Source organism: Perca flavescens, chromosome 1 (assembly GCF_004354835.1).
Source record: "Perca flavescens isolate YP-PL-M2 chromosome 1, PFLA_1.0, whole genome shotgun sequence".
NCBI lineage: Eukaryota > Metazoa > Chordata > Actinopteri > Perciformes > Percidae > Perca > Perca flavescens.
The window spans coordinates 21,786-40,229 of record NC_041331.1 but is presented as its reverse complement, the minus strand read 5'-3'; the positions used below and the strand labels follow the sequence as shown (position 1 = coordinate 40,229).

The window sequence follows — 18,444 nt, the reverse complement described above, 5'->3', positions numbered from 1 at the left end:
TTACTCAGTGTTAATATCTGTTCAAAATGCAATGTAATGTGCTTGCAAAATAAAGTTCTCTGTGCTCAAAACATACAATTACTCGCTCAGGAATGTGACACATATATAACGCCATAGAAATGCTCCCACACCTTGGATGACCCCCAATTTCCACCGGCTGCGTAACGGCTGTGGAACTGCTCCTGAACGGCGGCGGAGTCGTTAGGTTTCCATTAAAGTCAGTGTGTGTGTTTCCACTGACTGCAGCACATGGGAGATAGTGCGGGACAGGAAGTCGAGCACAGAAGCAAAATAAAACATCCAGTTAATTTTCAAAATAAAACACACCGTGCTCATGTCGGATCATATTTCCTGCACTACACCTTGAAAACACAGCACAGAGCTGTTTCCCCTCTACTCCTCTGGATGGAAACTAACCGTTGTTGGTTTTGTGGTTCTGTTCTACGTGAAATCACGAGAACTTGTGGGTCCTCGTGACTACAGCTGTCAGTCATGGCCGCAGCCGTGCCGCAACAAATCTGGACCTGGTGGGTATTGACGGATGTGTTTCAGAATAACGTTACGGGTCTCTCTGGTCTCTCTCTGTATTTCCTCTACACCCGCTCTGCTCTTTTTTCTTTTCTTTCGTTCTGCTCCGCACTGCTCTGCGCCAAGTGCCGTAATAGTTGCCCTTCTCCTATTGCCTTGGTTACAGTAGCAAACACAACGAATCGATAATGAAATTCATTGCTAACTTTTTTTAATAATCAAAATTTATTGATTTTTAATAATTGTTTTTTTACTCTTTTTAATAAAAAGAATAAATATAAAGTGGCAATTTCCAAATAAAGGCGCATCTTAAAGATGACGATGTGAATCAATATTTAAACTTTGCATCGATAATACTGGATCGTTGAGGATTGAATCAATATATCGATCCATATTGATGTATTAGGAAATCTAGTAAGGCTGGGATACCCGACCCGAGCCCGACGGGTACCGTTGGGACCCGTCGGGCCGGGCCGGGTTTGGACAGATATTTAGAAGTTATGATTGGTTCGGGTCGGGCTCGGTCACATCAGCGCGATACAGCATTTGTTGTAAAATGGTGCTGCGGCTCCTTTTTAAGTTAGGTGTGTGTGGTAAGTGGGCAGAAGAGAGATAGAGAAAGAGGAAGCAGACGTGTTGTAGTTGTTGACCGGAGCAGAGTTAGTGGTTATTCATGTTATAACGTGGTTATTCATGTTATAATGTGGTTAATCATGTTATAACATGGGCCCTGGAGGTAACCAGTCTCCCCTGGTTTTCTGATCACGGTCGGAAACGAAGCAAGCAGGAAAGGTTAATACATTGAACATTTTAACAGCTTATTAACGACATTTCCAAATGCCTTCCTACAGTTGCTTAATAAAAGCGGGCTTTCCACACAAACCAACGTAGCCTACATGAGTCATTAGTATGAGAAAAAAATTAGATTTTAACTATGTCGGGACATAAAGATGCCTGTCGGGCTCGGGCCAGGTTTGGTCACAATTCTGTCGGACGCGGGCCGGGCTCGGACCCCAATCCCACCCCTAATCTCTAGGTATTAAGTGCATTTTTTCAGCCTCTACACTGGCTGCACGTTCGACAGAGAATAGATTTCAAAATCCTTCTCTTTGTCTTCAAATCTATACATAACATCCGTACACTCCTCCCAGAAGCCAGGTTCTGCTGGTAGTCCCTCGTGCCAGACTGAAGCGGAGAGGGGAGCAAGCTTTTGCGGTGGCAGGGCCTCGTCTGTGGAACACCCTGCCTTTAGAGATTAGAACAGCCCCCAACCTTGCTATCTTCAAGTCGTTGGTAAAAACCTATTTATTCTCATTAGCATATTGATTTCCTCTTTAGGTTGGTCCTTTTTTTGTATACTTGAGTCAGTGTTTTAAGGTTGCTCTTAGCTTTGTTGTTTTTATTCTGTGTTTTATGCTTTGTCTTGCTGGTGTTATGTTTTTATATGCTTGCTCTGTAAAGCACTTTGATCTGTCTAGCGGCTGTTTAAGTGTGCTATATAAATAAATGAACTTGAACTTTTATTCCTTTTTTTTGGGCGAAACCTGGATGCTTCACACACATCTTTATCAACTCGGCAGCACAGAAGAGCTATACAATCAACACAATTTTATGATTAGTGTTAACAATTCAGTATTCAACCAAATGTCTCCCCTTCTGTTCCTGAGTATGGCGTTGAATAATGGCCAGAAAAGCATTTTTGGAGAACATTATGATGTCACAGTTGCCCTTATATAAAATGTCATCACTTCATCGTTTAATCCTATACGACATCACAGGGACCTTAACCTTTGACCTCCAAACTCAAATCATCATTGAGTCCAAGTGGATGTTTGTGCAAAAATTTGAAGGGATTACCCCAAGGAGCATTCACAAGCTTGAGACGCAAGTACGTAAACACAATGCCTCCGGCCACGGCTGTTGCCAGCACCGAGGCATACAATCTCTATCTGCTCCAATAAACGACACTGAAAAAAGCCCCTCGACCCTCCTGTTGCCTTGGTTACAGTAGCAGAGCTGAAGTGAGGAGGAGGTGGTGATGAGGGTTTCACTGGGAACAGAGAGAGATCTGACAGAATAATACATTTACCTCTGCTTATTTTCACTCTGTACCACCCCACATCTCCCTTTCTCATAGTAGCACTTCACACTCGCTCCAGTTTTCATTAATGACACTCATTTCTATTTTCTACTATTTTCTATGCCAATAAAACTCGAAAACCAGGGTGCTAGTGGGTTTGTAGCGCCCAAAACTTTCTTTTCCAAAAAAAAAGTCTCCAGTTTAGCAAAGTCTTAGAGGTCTGAAACAAACAGTAAACAGCTCAAAGTGAATTATTCAGATAACCAGGATGCAACGACGTAGCCACGTGAGACCGTCCTGATCTCGCGAGCTCCAGTTTTCCACTCACAGATCAGTCTGGCATCTTGAGATAGAGAAAATTTGGAGCCGTTAGCCAAATGACTGGGCCAATCAGAGTTGGTTTTGAGGCAGGTTAGGTGGTGATAGACAGATGGTTTATCCAATCAGCTAACCAGTATTTTCAGACAGCGGTCCGGGAACCTGAAAGGGTGCCTTTTATTCCTACATTCTCGTTACACAAACGGCAAATATCCTTTACCGACATGTTGCTTGCTTGCTGAGCTAACGAGCTATGCTTTGGCTGCAGCAGCAGGGGCGGGCTTGTGGTTGTATTTTCATACGCTTTGTGGATCTGATTGGTTGATTTAGCCCGTCTATCACCAACATAGGTGATAGACAGATGCTTCATCCAATCAGCTAACCAGTATTTTCACCCCTTTCCAAAAGTTCTCCAACGGAAAGTTCCCAGATGGATATGCCAAGCAAATGCGAAGCGATCCATCTGGCGGAGTCAGGTTAGCAACGACGGGCCAATCGTATGTGATCAGACTCTAGGTTTTTACAGAGCGGCTCTGTCGCCGTCTATCAGGCCCTCTGCCTCTGGCCTCTTTCCTTTGCTGACAGGAAGCTGAATGCAGCAGCTGTTCAGGACAAAATGCCACTTACTTTATGAACGAAGCATTTGAAACACATTGTGTAAGCCTCATTATTTTTATTGTTTTAGTTTTCTAAAGATCAGAGAAATTATTATTAGTGTAAATGGAATGAAATGGGATTTAAAGGACCAATATGTAATATATTTACTGTAATAAATCAAAAAATGACCCCAATGCATCATTAGATATTAAGGAAACATGCTAAGTTGAAACACTATCTTTTCTGACAACAATGCCAGTATTTTCTCCTTTGGAAATTTCCGTTCCGTGACTGAATGTGTGTTTGAGTGTTGCCGTGTGTGTTGTTATCAACTGCCCAGTTTGACAGCCAGGCCGAGTTGCCAGATATACCTGGAACCATGTAAACCCAGCGCGCTACAGCTGTAACGTTAGCACATACGGCCATGACAGCAGCAAACAAACCAACAGGATCAACTGAGAAAGATTCTACCCCAAAAAATGGCATGTTTCTAACAGTGGCGTGACCAGAGGCGTTACAAACCCTGGGTAAATATTGGAGATGTATTTGAAAGATGGAGACAGCTTAGATCCCAAAAGGACGCCGAGTTGGCTAATTTCCTCCTGAACAGGTAACATTAGCATTAGGCTTCAGGCTAATTTATTACATTTTGTCATTTCAACATTCGTGTACTCACATTGAATTATATAGCTAGAGTATCCGAGTTGGTTACTCGCGAAACAATTGAGACACAGTCAGTAAAGTGATCCCGACTGGTCCTGGCTAATGCCGCCATGCTAACCCTGCTAACTGCTAGCTAACGTTACCGGAGGATCTGGCAAGCGGGCCGCGGCTGTTTACAACGTGTAGCCTGTTCAGCAGCCGTAGCCGACGTGAGCGAGTGTCAGTTATCTCAAGCCAAGAGAGGGGGGCTGTAGATCGTGAAGAGAGGACTGTGAGTTTGCAGTGGGTTAGATAGTGACAGTGGATAGACAGGAAAGGTGGGAGAGAGATGGGGGATGACACGCAGCAAAGGGCCGCAGGTCGGATTCGAACCCGGGCCGCTGCAAAGGACTCAGCCTACATGGAGCGCACGCTCTACTGGGTGAGCTAGAGGCCGCCCCAGTAGTGTTAATTTCGTCAGACGAGACAAAACTAAATATAAAAAAAAATATTCAGCTGTTACTAGGGTTGGGTACCGAGACCCGGTGCTAATACGGCACCGACCGGTGCCTTAGTGATCGGTATCTACCGGACCAAATAGCAACGCGGATTTCGGTGCCACTTAAATAACTGCGCTTCTCTCTGATGCTCCTAAACGGACGTTAGAGGCAACCGAAACATCGCTTCACGGGACGCTAGTTAACACTACACCTGACAGCAGGTAATGTTAGCCTACTGTTAGCTAGTTAACACAACACGCCACAGCCGGTAATGTTAGCCTACCATTAGCTAGCAGCTGCAGTAAACACGGTTACAATGCTGACAGCTAAAAGTTATAAAGTTTGTCTGTATTTCACTGTGTAGGATTCCAACAGGGGAACGTACGACAGTCTGCAGCTGCCGGGGGTGACGTTTCCGGTCTATGGTTCAGACTCAAACACATGGAGCTCTGAAGCAGACCTGTGCGTCGCTTAGTGTCCACGCTCGCTGTAAAAATAGAGATGAGCAGCGGCACAGACCATGGAGCTGCTGCTGCAGCGCACCTTCCGTGGTCTGTGCAGCTTCAGGTTTATAATGGACGCGCTCTGCTGTGGAGATGCTGCGGCAGATGTGACGCGTTTGTGCTCCGTGTATTTCTGCAAAACTCAACCTCGCCAAGGACAACCAAAGGGCTAGAGCCAGCCCTGTCTATAACCTGCCATTTAGTTTCTCTTTTGTAAACAAAACAAACAAAAAACAATAAAACAGCCATGTCCATAGTCTTCTCTGAACAATTAAGTGTCTTAACAAACTATTTCCGAACAGTTGAACATATACCACACAGATTAACTGGCTGCCAGTGGAAGAATACGGTACACGCACATAGCAGATCCTGCAAACTGTGGCTTTTTTGTCCACAACGCGAACATTGTCAACATAACTCACTGGAAATCCAAAATACTTCCACACCGGCGACTTCACTGAAAGAGGAAGGGGCACAAGTTCTGTCGATGGGTCTCCTGCATCTCCAGTTGCCATGCTATCGTTTGACTGGCTGTAACTAAGATAGAGGAGGTTGACTCGCACCACTTCAACACTAGCGTTGACAAAGTGACCGAAGAGCCGGTTAATTAACCCGAGTAGTGTCACTGAACTGTTTTTTTTTACCTCATTCGTGCCGGGTAGCGCTTCGCTCAAGCTGAGTGTGATCGGTGTATGCTCCGTTGTGTGTAGCAATTTCATTTTTTTATTCGAAATTCAAGATTGTGACTTAATTTGAAATCATGACACCCTTATTTGTGAATAGGCAGACAATGGCACTTTCCCCCTACCTGGCGCACTTTGATGATGTAAACCTACGCTACACCTCTGTGTATGGGCACCAAAGAAGCAAACTAAACTTAAAAAGAATAAGCCGCCATGTTTGGATACCTCTAGCTCTAAGGACACAATCCTTTCCTGATGAGGGAAACTATCTGCTTCACCTGTCCAGAATGTGAGTCTGCACTGCACAGTGTCCAATGTCTAACATTACTGGTGATTTTACAACACTCAACCAAACAGCTCTAACTGAATCCTCCCCTTGCTCCCAATCAGAGCAGCAGATCTTTTGAGAAGCTGCTGATATAAAAATATTTTACCTTATGTGTAGCTGGGAAAGAAGAAGTAGGATGTTTACTATTGATTAAATTCACCTTCACAGACACACACCAGGTCATTAGTTACATAAAACCGCTTAAAAAATTGAAGACTTTTTTGTTAGAATATAGGGCTTATTTAATGAGATCAACTACCTCTTTATGGAGGCCACTTACCTTTATATCTGGGCCATTGCAGTTGAGGCTCATCCCGCACTCATCTGTGATCTCTGTAATCTCTGACAGGTCGTCATCTTCAAACTCATCCAGGCTGATGTCATGGGTCAACCTGGTTGACAGGGAGGATTAAAGTGAGAAGGGGAGGAGATGAGAGAAGAAAAAAAAATCAATGTTAAGCCTTTAGCACTTGTCCAAAGCCGCAGTACATCTCAAAATCTTTTGTTGACCCAATTATCTGTGTGACAGGGTGGCAACTCCAGGCCTAAATCCAAGCCCAATGACACATGGACATGGTTCACATGGTCTGGTCACACCTGTCAACATAAAACTGTAGCTAAGAATACGCTTTCCATGTTTTTCTGGGATGTAATTAAGAATATATACATGTTTCTGAGATAAATATTCACTAATGAACTGTTTTAACTCAATTCAATAGGCAGTATGAATATACAGAAACATGGCCTCATGGGAGAAACTGTAATTGGTGATAAATATACATTAATAAATCTACTCAAATATACTTGAAAAGCATTATAGTGTGTTATAAGCCATTTATAAAATGTTTATATAGTATTAAAAATGTTAAATACGGGGGGGGGGGTTCAAAGTAAAGTGTTATCATTATTGTTGATACGATTTTAGCTCTTCACTACTTTACCAAAGCTTACTTTTTAAATAAATAACGTATGCTCTTATTCTGAAAATACAATCACAAAATTTCTAGTATTTATTTTGGCCATTTCTGTGTATATTGTAAAAGTAAGTTGAGATTCTTCTCAAGTACAGGCAGGATGACAAAAATTTAAAGTGACTGGCTGGTTAAGTATTAGCAGTCTGTTTAAAGCTACAGTAAAAACCTACAGTGATGTGATGATGAATCATAGTGGTAGTTGGAAATGTAACATCACAGATGGCAGCTCAACCTGAGAGAACAAAAATCACAACAGGCTTGTAAGAAGACTGAGCTAACCCTAACTTAATGTTGCAGAAATATAATACTGCGGAGTAGCAGATCAACATTATTCATGTATTTTGTGTTTTGATGTCTTAGAAAAAGAGACGGCTGCATGAGGCAGCTCAAATGACCTGGAACTGTTAATGATTTTGTGTTGATAAGGGGCAGACATTATAAGTTTTACTTCTTTCTGCTCCTTTTCATTCATGTTAAATGCATTTGTTTTAAATGAATGAAATAAATAAAGGAAAAAAAAAACTTTTGCAGAGTGCAGAGTTTGAAATTATGCAAAATGCAAATGGTTATTTAATTGTGGGAAAGTTCACATGACAGTGGGGCTGGGCAATGGATCAGGGATACCAAAACAATTCATAAGCTGCGGACCAGAAATATTGACAAATCAGGCCTTCTGTTGATATATCTAACCAACAATACTGGAAAACGTTTAAGTTGACAAAACAGCTAATCATACAAGGTACTCATTCACGTGCAAGCCTCTTCCAAAGCTGAACAACCTTCTCATTTCAAAACGTCAGTATCTGCATCAGTTTTCTACCAGCATATCAACAAATTGTGGCAGTTCTGGCTGTCGAGTGCACATGGAGGCACACAACTCCTTAATTTACTGGCTTTTCATTCAAGTGTCAATGGACATTAAAAACTATCAGGAGGAACATTTATATTTTGCAATGAAGAACATGATTGATTGCTCTTACAGCAACCCTGGCCATCATTTCAGTGTCAGGCGTGGAAATGCTGTCCTGCTGTCTGTGGCAGGATTCAATTAGCTTCCAGTAAACAAAGCATCACTTTTCCACATCTGTAATTATGTCCGCCTTTTATCTCTGCAGCCTCTTGGGTGTAACAGACAGAGTCAGAGAGCAGGGAAATGTTATTAGAGAGAGGAAAGAGAAGATGGCAGTGATCACAAAGAGCATAAAAGCCAGCTGCCAGAGAAACCTGGTGAACTTGGAGAGCTATGATCCCCTTGTTGATGCATGATGCTAATGTCATTTCTGGCTAAACCGACACTGCAGCTGTCTCCTCTTGCAAAATGATGCACATCTGCAGCCATCTTTAGCCATCATGTGTTGGAATATTGGTATGGGAGTTAAATAGCCTGGGTTGAAGCATCTGTTTACCTCTATAATGACGCCCTGAAGGAAGCAGGAGATGGCTGAAGGATGGAAAGGTAGAAAGAGAAAGAAAGAGGCACAATCTAGGGAATATTGGATCTGAAATGGGAATACACCTGATAGAAAGACAATAACAGATGGAGAAAGCGACATTAAGAAATCATCTAGTGGAATCACAGACCTTTACTGAACAATCCCCCAACTGACAAAGCTGCGGAGGCATTAACTAGGTTGTTTGTAATTTGTCATCCACCTAAAATGCAATGTTATGTAGCGGCTAGTCTCGCATTGTAGCCAGACCTTACTTTACAGCGCTGTGGAGATAGGTCTGGCTACACCACACATACATTCTGGGATAGGAGAAAGAAACACTCTGGGATGTTTGCATTTCTTTAAACCATTCACAACGGTTTTGGGTGGCGCTAAGCTCCAGACACAGTGACGGTGGTTCTGCTAAATGGTCTCGGAAAGGAACTTGTTTCAATGAAATATTTGCACCCTGCAAAAGAAAATGCCTCATACAATATTAAATGAAGTTAACTGTTGACACAATACAGTAACGTGAGCTATTTAAATTAGCTGATACATGGTTAAACCTCATTGGCTCTTACCAGTGTATCGCCGTGTGGACTCCCTTCATAGCAATCCCTGCAAATCAGTCCCAAAATATCCCATTTAGAGAGGAAAGGACGTAAATATATTCTTTGTAAATCTTTAAGATCATTCCCTGAAGGAATCAAACAGGCCTGCTTTGTTATTGGTGTTTGGTCTGAAAAGTCTTTAATGCATTGTTGGTTTTGGTCCTTGTATGGGATTTATTGACAGGCAAAATAAAGACAATCACAGTCATTGTGGTTCTTTATTCTTATTTCCAATCTTTTAATTAGACTATTAACATTTTACTGAATTTGTGTAAATTATTGTAAGGAGATGTGCACAAATGCTTCACATTGAATGATAGCATGGTTGTCATTCAAGAACATCAGGTCTGCTAATATGTCTTCAACTATTCTTGCATTTACCTACCAGGCATGACCAGCACTAAGGAACAACGTTTGGCTAAAGGCACCATCTGAACTTTTGTTTCTGTCCCATCTGAATTACATTGCAGGCTTTAGTCTGGGGACACTGCTCTGCTTGTGAATAACAAAAACGGTAAGCTTATCAGTTCACTACAAATGTAATTTATAACAACACAGACAGATGCTTGGGAGAGGAACAAAATCAATATGCTCCTGGGACTCTCCATTATCAACATCACTTACAGGAAGGAGGAGAAAGGTGGAGTAGAAAAGAGGAGAGAAAAGACAGTAAAGGAAATGAAATAAAAGGATAAGAAAGGAATGACTGCATGCCATTTAGAGCCAGTCAGCCATAAGTATGTCATTTATTTTTACCCTGAATTGCATGTTTTTGATCTTTAATTGGTGCTTTACAAGGACAAAAGGGGGAGGCGAGTTGAAAGAGTGATAAACAGGAGGTGAGAGGATGATGTCACGACTATAGATTAAACCCAGAGGAAAGTGCAAATAGAGGCAGCGGACAGTGAGAGAATGGAGAGAGTCATCAGGACTAAAATAAATGGAGGGAGGGAGGGAGGAGAAAATTAAGTGCTGGGAGATAAACCACCTGGACAGGACAGGGTGACCCCTTTGCTGCAGTGAATTGTGGGTAAAGAGGGATGCAGACACCAGAGAAACCAAGAGAGTGTAGGCTCAGACATTACAGGTTATGATGTACACTCACATCACAGTCATGGTGTGAAAACCTATCACAGATGCTGGTGATATTGTTTTCTCAATTTACATACATGATAACTGGGGGTTTGATCTCCTATGTCTGTAACATCAAAAAGTGTTTTTTGTTTTTAGTTCCCACAATAGTGGACACTTAATTCCGGACAGCAACATTAAGGTCACAGTATACTTAAGCAATACAAATGAATGTGATGAAATGTAATTTGTTAGCCAATGTCCATATCATAGCAAACACCTCTTTAATACTAATTTATGTTTAAAATGCTTCATTTATATGTAATTTCAAAAGAAAGAAAGACACACACACAGTCACAAAAGATGTAAAAATTATCGGAAAAATAATATAATATTTATATTTAATTTTAATGTTCAGTTTTGGTTGAAACTTTAGAGAGGTGTTTCTATTATTTAGCATACCCCCACTGATCTAAATGGGGTGGATAAAATAATACACACAGAGATGTTTTTATGGACCACATCTGAGTTGACAGTAGCGTCCATACCATTTCAAAAGTTGCAAACGCTCAAGAAAAACAGCCTCAGGTGTGGAATTGCCCAAAGTGGGAAGACACCCTAAATGCCTGGTGAGATTTACCGCAGCAACGGTGTCCTCCTAAAACTCTTCACGCTGACTTTTACAATTAGCATTTGGGCATTTTGCCTTTATCGAGAAAGGAGAGAGAGGGGTGACGTCTAACAAATTGCAGTCCATTGCAGTCACATGATACACTTGACCCCCTAGGCCACCGAGATGCTCTAAATATCTCACACTTTGTCTTATTATGAAAATAATCGGTATGCATACAAAAGCACACACCTAATGCTTTTAAGAAAAAAATATCCAATTAACTTAGAAAATCCAGAACCCTAAATATCCCTGTTAGCCTCCTCTGGGATTGTATTCCTGTACAACTTACACCCATCATCTTACTCACAAACTCCCAGCACCCTCAGTGATCAATGCAGGCTGACTCAGCAGACTGGCTGGGCTGTCTAGGCCATAAGATCCCTGTGACACATCTACTACGTCATCATCACTGAAAGTGAAACACAGCATTTGGACCGTAGAAACAACAGGCTGACACTGATATTATCACTGTGACCGTTACTCACAGGAACCTAAAGAGCATCCAGTCATCTCAGGGGAATTGCTAAAAAAAGTTGTAATACCAGCATCCCGATATACAGTTTTTGATGTCAAAATGATGTCAAGAATTGTGTGAAATATGTTGGACCAGCCCTGTCTCCTACAGAAAACATCTTTATACTGTTAATTTGCTCTGCCAACAAAGTTCTTGGTTTAGATGGAGCCTATATTATGTTCACTTGTTTTCCCAATACATGAGGTGTTGTTTTTTTTACAGAACAAAATGTCTAATTGGATTAAGGTTGGAGTGGATGTTTAGGTACACAAAGCTCAGGACACCAGAGAGAGGTTTGCATCTTTTTTATTTTTTTTTATTTAACCTTTATTTATCCAGGTAAGTTGATTGAGAACAAGTTCTCATTTGCAATGGAGGAAACCCACGCAAACACGGGGAGAACATACGAACTCCACACAGAAAGGCCTGGAACAACCTGGACTCGAACCCAGAACCTTCTTGCTGTGAGGCAGAAGTGCTTACCACTGAGCCACCGTGATGCCCCATATGTGCTGCATCTTAGTGTTTTAACATGTTAACTTGGTTTTTAGTTTGTTTTAAACTCAACGCTGACTTGATCTTAAGTGTTTGGTGTTGCGTAGGCATAACTATTAAAATGTTTAATCCTGTTTTAGTTGCCTAGAGTGAACAACATCCATCAGAACAGAAGATGCTACTGTGCTCAGCTGTTTCTGTTTAGACTCAAAGTAGTCAATATCGACGACGTTTCATTAACGTGATTGTTTCGGTGCCGCCGGATGTCCGTCCCCTTCCTCTGTCTCTGTGTTGGCGTTCTAACCTCTGGTGGATTTGTGAGGACTATGGTTAACTGCTCCTCAGATCTCTGCAGGGTAAATCCAGACAGCTAGCTAGACAACTAAAACTACTTTTGAACGTACACATGTTCCACCAAAACAAGTTCCTTCCTGAGACTATTTCACAGAGGCGCCTTTGCTCCGTCCGGCGCTTAGCAACGCCCAAGACGACTGTGATTGGTTTAAAGAAATGCCAATAAACCAGAGCATGCTTTTCTCCCATCCAGGAATACTGTGTGGACTAGCCAGACCCTCATCTGCAGCTCTGTGGAGGAAGGTCTGGTAATGCGAGACTACGCTCAAAGTGACTTATAATGCAAATAACGCATGCAAATGTATAAGAGTCCTCATGTAACATGAAAAAATCAGAGCACAATGCTGGGGCCACTGCAGACACAACTTAAGATGTAGTTCTCCAACAGATGCTCAATACCAGCTGCAGGAAATCTAAGTCACCTGAGAAGACCCTAAACATTTCTTTAAGTATCTATATTCTTTTCCACTAGATTTCAGAGTCTCATTGGTTGATTTGACTTATTGTCTTCAGCCTCGAGTTCACCTCTCCAGGAAAGATATTACTATTTGATGTGCTATTCAGTGATTTTGATCCCATTGTCATTGCATGTACGATCTTTCGCCCACTACCCCAGTATTAGTTACAGTAAATAGGATTTTCATTTGGGCTCTGTGAGTGCAGGTTTTAAATGTCCCTTCAGAAATGTGACATCACAGACTAACATGTTGTTAAATGACACCAGAGGGCAACAACACTGCAGGAAAGATGATTCAGTTTGTTTTACTCAGGATTTGGGATAAACTCCTGGGGGGAGGGGGCTTGTTTGTGCCTCCTCGTCCTGTCTCTCTGCTTGTGTTAATGAAGGACAGCACGACCTGGCACTCAGGCCATAATGGACCTTGGCAGCTCATTAGTCTTTATCTGAATCCAGCTATGACCCAACAGCACTGTATTTACCCACTGCTTACTTGCAAATGTTGACTGCAGTTTTTGTTCACAAGCAGCACGCAAGGTCAACGTAAGCGTCGTCGTTTTTTGTTTTAACAGATTTTCACAGAAAATTACTGAGATAAAAAAGGAGTAGATCAGTTAATGTCTGATTTTCACCAGAATTTTATGTCCCCACAAACCCACAGGTTGTTACAAAAAAGACCCTGTTTTGCAGTTTACAGTGGGAAAAAGATTATGCTGTGATGAAAACAGATGATAAAAATGCTTCCCACAATAGAAGGTGAAGAGAAAATGGGAACGAACTGCTAATTATAGACCTAATTCCCCCCCAGGTAAAAAAAAAAAAAAAAGTGAAAAACTGAATTAGATTTCCACCCACATATTTGTATGTACATATGCAGCACCAGGACAAGGATCAGGACCGTCCCATCAACTCCCCTACTTCATCATCCACTGAATGAAAACAAACTCCAATGAAACAAATCCATCCAAACAGCGCATCTCCTACATCGGCATTGCTGTCATAACACAAACACACACACACAGCCAAACATAAAGTGTGAAGTGTGTTCTCTTCTGTGGCTTCTCCGGTCCTATTTCTGGTCAACATAAACCAGCAACCTCTGCTACACGCTCTCCCTCTCTTCTTTAGATACAATCATTCACACAGGCATATGCATCCGCTCTCCTTCAAGGGCATGCCTGTCCTGAGCTTTAAGATGCGAGGAGACAACATATATAGCAAGAAAAAGGCATGTTAGCAGTTCCACGCTTGCAAGGTCACACACAGCCATGTTGCTGCATGCTAGCAGAAATAAAACGCACAGGGAAGAATGAGAGAGATGCCCTACCATTTCTCCCACTGGTCCTCCATCCAACCCTCTTCTCCTTCCCCTCCCGAGTCCATAGTGTAAGTGAGGAGGGCATCTACAGCTGAGGGGAGAGGAGGAGGAAAAAAGGGAGCAAGGGGGTTAGAAAGTGAAGGAAGGAGGGGGGGCTCTGGAGAGGGAGGAGTGAACAGGAAGATAGCCGGAGGAGAGGGAGGAGGGGTGCCGCTCCTCCAGGTCGATGGGAGAGACATCTGACTTAGAGCCCTGCTGCTACTGCCGCTCATCCAGAGGACAGAGGGATAGAGGAATAGACGGGGGAATTATTTAAAGCAGAGGAGCTGAATCTGCCACAGAGAAGTAGTGTTATATAATTCTCTCTCTCTCTCTCTCTCCTTTATTGGCATGACAAAAATAAATATATCTGTGTTGCCACAGCATAAAAACAAACATGCACTCTCTCTCTCTCTCTCTCTCTCTCTCTATATATATATATATATATATATATATATATATATATGTATCTCTCTGTATATCTATGTAACTCTCTCTCTCTCTCTCTCTCTCTCTCTGTGTAAAACGCAGTTGTGCTCAACTATTCATGAGGCCCCATTGATCAAGACTTCTCATTTTCCCTTCTCTCTCTCTCTCTCTCTCTCTCTCTCTCTCTCTCTTAATTCATCCTCGTAAGGAATAATTCGGTTTACCACAACTTGGGTCTTTTGGTTTTATATCAGTTAAGATAATATAGCACTCTCCCAGAGTAATTGCTAAGGTCTGGCAACACGGCACCATTGATAAAAAGATGCTAGACAAGGCATAAAACACAAGCAGTCAGAAGACCAGGTGAACAGTTTGTCCACACAATCTAAACCACTTATTTAGAGGTAAAACTGAAAATTGCATCCAATTTTTGCATTGTACATTTTGCAAGAAAATTGAATGCGGTGGGTAAATCTGATCCAGGAAGTCGGTCTGTAAACTGTGATGGATGTTTACAGCGTACACTTTGGGTAATACTGTTCCTGTTGAAAGTCCAACAGGGCACTGTGTTCCCAGATTTTATTTCATTAACTTGATGAGTACAATGTTATTACTGCCGACAGAAGTGATGGCTAAACCTACAAAAATAATGTCAAACTTGGATTAAACCAGAATAATCCTTTAACCTGTGCTAGGTGGGTCAGCTTCCTTTCAAAATCAATATGTGTGGAATTGTGTGCACATGCAGTGAACTGTCAGTCCATTAACCACATCAACCCTGCTGACCTTAAAACCTCCTACCAGCATCTTATAGGCCAAAGCATGTTGAAGCTGCACTAATCAATATTTTTGTATGATATAATAAAATGATTAGCCAACTATACTTCAGCTTGTTTGAGCAGTTTACCATTCAGTAAGTTTTAGTTTTAGTTTTCTGGCCCACAACTCCGCTCTCATCAACCTCACCTACCTGTCCGCCACATGGAAAACTGACAAAGTTAGTGACTAACTAGTGAAGAGAGTAGCTAAACGGCTAGATATTTATGAAATGGAGAAGACCAAATCAGAGCTAAAAAAGGGGAAGATACTGGACTTACATTTGCACAAAAAATGACTGTAGTGTGTTGATCATATTGCTTTTGTGTCAGCTGGACATGTAACCAGGCAATTGTTTGCTACGATAAGCTATAACGACTTTATGATATTTCAATGTACAGTATCTGTCTGTCAACTTGTTCTGATTTTTCTCTGCCCCTAGTGGCCACAAATGAATGAATGCAGCTCACTCTGCACTTTGAGCTGCCAACACTGTCATATGTTCATACAGCATGACCTCGTCAACTGGCCAGAACCTATGGAACACACACACACACACACACACACACACACACACACACACACACACACACACACACACACCCATATACACCAGATATTGGTATCGGTATCGGAACATCTCTACTCAACACTTCCTGCACAGATGTTTCACATCAAAAGCCTTCTAGCAGCTGGTAGGACATCACTTCTCCCTTTCCTGGGAGTGTTTAATGTGAATCATCTGAAGGAAGGAACTGCAGCTTAACACCAATTTAAAAAATGATCCACAGAAATGGGCAGTACATCTCCTAGCAACATGGGCTCTCAGTTGTCAGTCAACCATAGGAAACACCCACTTGTGATTTACTGTAGATGCTGTTTCCACAAATATGTCCAAAAATTGTTTAATGCTCATTAGAAAAAAATGGAAAAATATGCATTTTTTTCATTTGTCATTTATATATGCTCACACAAAATGTGAGGAAAAATTTTTGTTCATTTTTTACAGCATCCAGAGCATATTCAAATGAGAGCTGATCAGAATACAGGGAAGTGTCTAAAAAATTATAAATACTTGAGAGAGGGAGAGAAAGGCAGAGAGGGAGAGAGGGAGAGAGAGAGAGGGGGGGAGAGAGGGAGAGAGAGAGGGAGAGAGAAAGAGAGAGGGAGAGAGAGGGAGCAAGGGAGAGAGAGAGAGAGGGAGATGGAGAGGGATAGAGAGACAGAGAGAGAGAGAGAGAGAGAGAGAGAGAGAGAGAGAGAGAGAGGGAGGAGAGGGAGACATGTACTGTATAAGCAGAGGGGAGGTGCCATTAGGTGGAACGTGCTGTGTCAGCAGAATTGAGCGACAGCAGTAAATAATGAGCGTGGGGGAACTGCAACCAGAGCAATAAGTGTCCACTCTGTGAGCTTCTACTGGGGGTGGAATTCAAATCAGCTCAATTTAAATTCACTGGCCCTCATTTATCAACCTAACGTAGAAACCAGCGCAGATATGAGCGCAGAAATCATCTTATGAGAGGCTTCACGTGTGATTTATGAAACGTTCGTATCACACCAATCAGAGCGTAAGAATGGTCGTACATTGATAAATGCAGCGGCTGGAAACGATCGTAATTTAAATATCACGCCCATATATATTCTCGGTTTTGAGGCCTCGCCCCTACAATTTATGGCATGGCGAGACGTAATCCGGCTGAGAAGCGGAACTTTTCAGAGGTGGAGATTGAAACCCTGATATCTCCGGTTCATTTGCACTAACGTGTGTACTATTTGGCAGCCTGAAAACTGTTATTAAAGGCTGTAGAAAGAATGCGGAATGAAAAGAGATCACTGATGCGGTCAACAACTCCAGCTGAAGTTTAGCCTATTTAATTTATACATCCTTGACGCATTTTCTATAGTCCTAATAGTGATATACAGGCTTATTGCAATCTCTTAGGCCTACATGGTGTACCTATATTTAAATAAACACACGGTAGCGGAGTTTATGCAGTGTTATTTTACTCGTGTTTTTTTTCATGAGTCAGAACGAGACAACAGCTGAGGGAGAGCGCGTGTCCTCCGCCCCCCCATGCTGGACCACCACCACGACCCTGTCTCCTGACAGCAGAGGGGCTGGGAAAACAAGCCGAAATAACTCGGTCAATGGCAGAAATAAATCGTTCACGACATAGAAATGAAAACCTGAATAATAAATAAAAATGTTGTGCATCGTCATGTTTCCTGTAGCCTATGAATATCATTGCCAAACATAACACTATAGGCTACCTTTTAAAAGCGAGGAATAATAATATCCTGTCTCCTTCAGTTGGGGCTGTTCTGGACACTACTCTCTGGGCATCGGGTCATCTGGCTCCATTGCTACATTTATGGCACCCAGTTTCCCTGCGAGATGTTGTGCAGAACCCCCCAGGCTAAAACAATGTTGCAGACTTTTTCTGCCGTGTATAGGGTCCCCCCCCCCCCCCACACTGATGCGAGCCATCTGCCCTTAAACAATCCGATGGAGCGCTCCACCGTGGCACGTGTGCGTACGTGTGCACTATTGTACCGGCTCATAGAGGTCTTCTAAAAGAGCCAGATCTGCCATTGCTGATAAGTGATCAACTGATGACTTCTCCTTCTCTTGTTAAACTGATTATATGCTGCACTGCAAGGCCACGCTGACTCAAAAACTTGCGTACACGAGTTCAGACCAGACGTGAGATTTGATCGCAGCCTACGCTCACGTCCAAATTGATAAATGCCGAGCTTTGCGTAGGAATCGGTTTTGGGTCGTATGCACGTCTCATAAATGAGGGCCACTCTCTCTGAGGATGAAAAACTACAAGCTTATTCTGTTTGAAAAACCCTGAAATCAAGCTTCCCCTCCCCCAGAAAACATCAAAGTCTGTGCAGTGAATCAGGGAAACTGACACTTCAAAATCTTCTTAACCTCCCCCCCCCCCCGCCTTTTTCACTCACATCCTTTTCACATCCCACACCCTGTGAATCCATCTGTCTGAGCAGATCTTATCAGCAGAGTCACGTCAGTTTGGAAGCTTTAGCAAAAAAATAAAAGAAAAGAAAGAGGGTATGCAA

General features: G+C 42.3%; 1 protein-coding gene across 1 annotated transcript in view; it reads right to left on the bottom strand.

The window, feature by feature from the left end:
* The window catches only part of mapk8ip1b (mitogen-activated protein kinase 8 interacting protein 1b), a 69,914-nt gene that overhangs the window by 45,300 nt on the left and 6,170 nt on the right, over positions 1-18,444 (bottom strand). Inside the window, exon 2 of the mRNA XM_028576297.1 lies at positions 6,460-6,571. Coding sequence (XP_028432098.1) covers positions 6,460-6,571 — 112 coding nt within the window. The remainder of the gene's footprint in view (positions 1-6,459; positions 6,572-18,444) is intronic.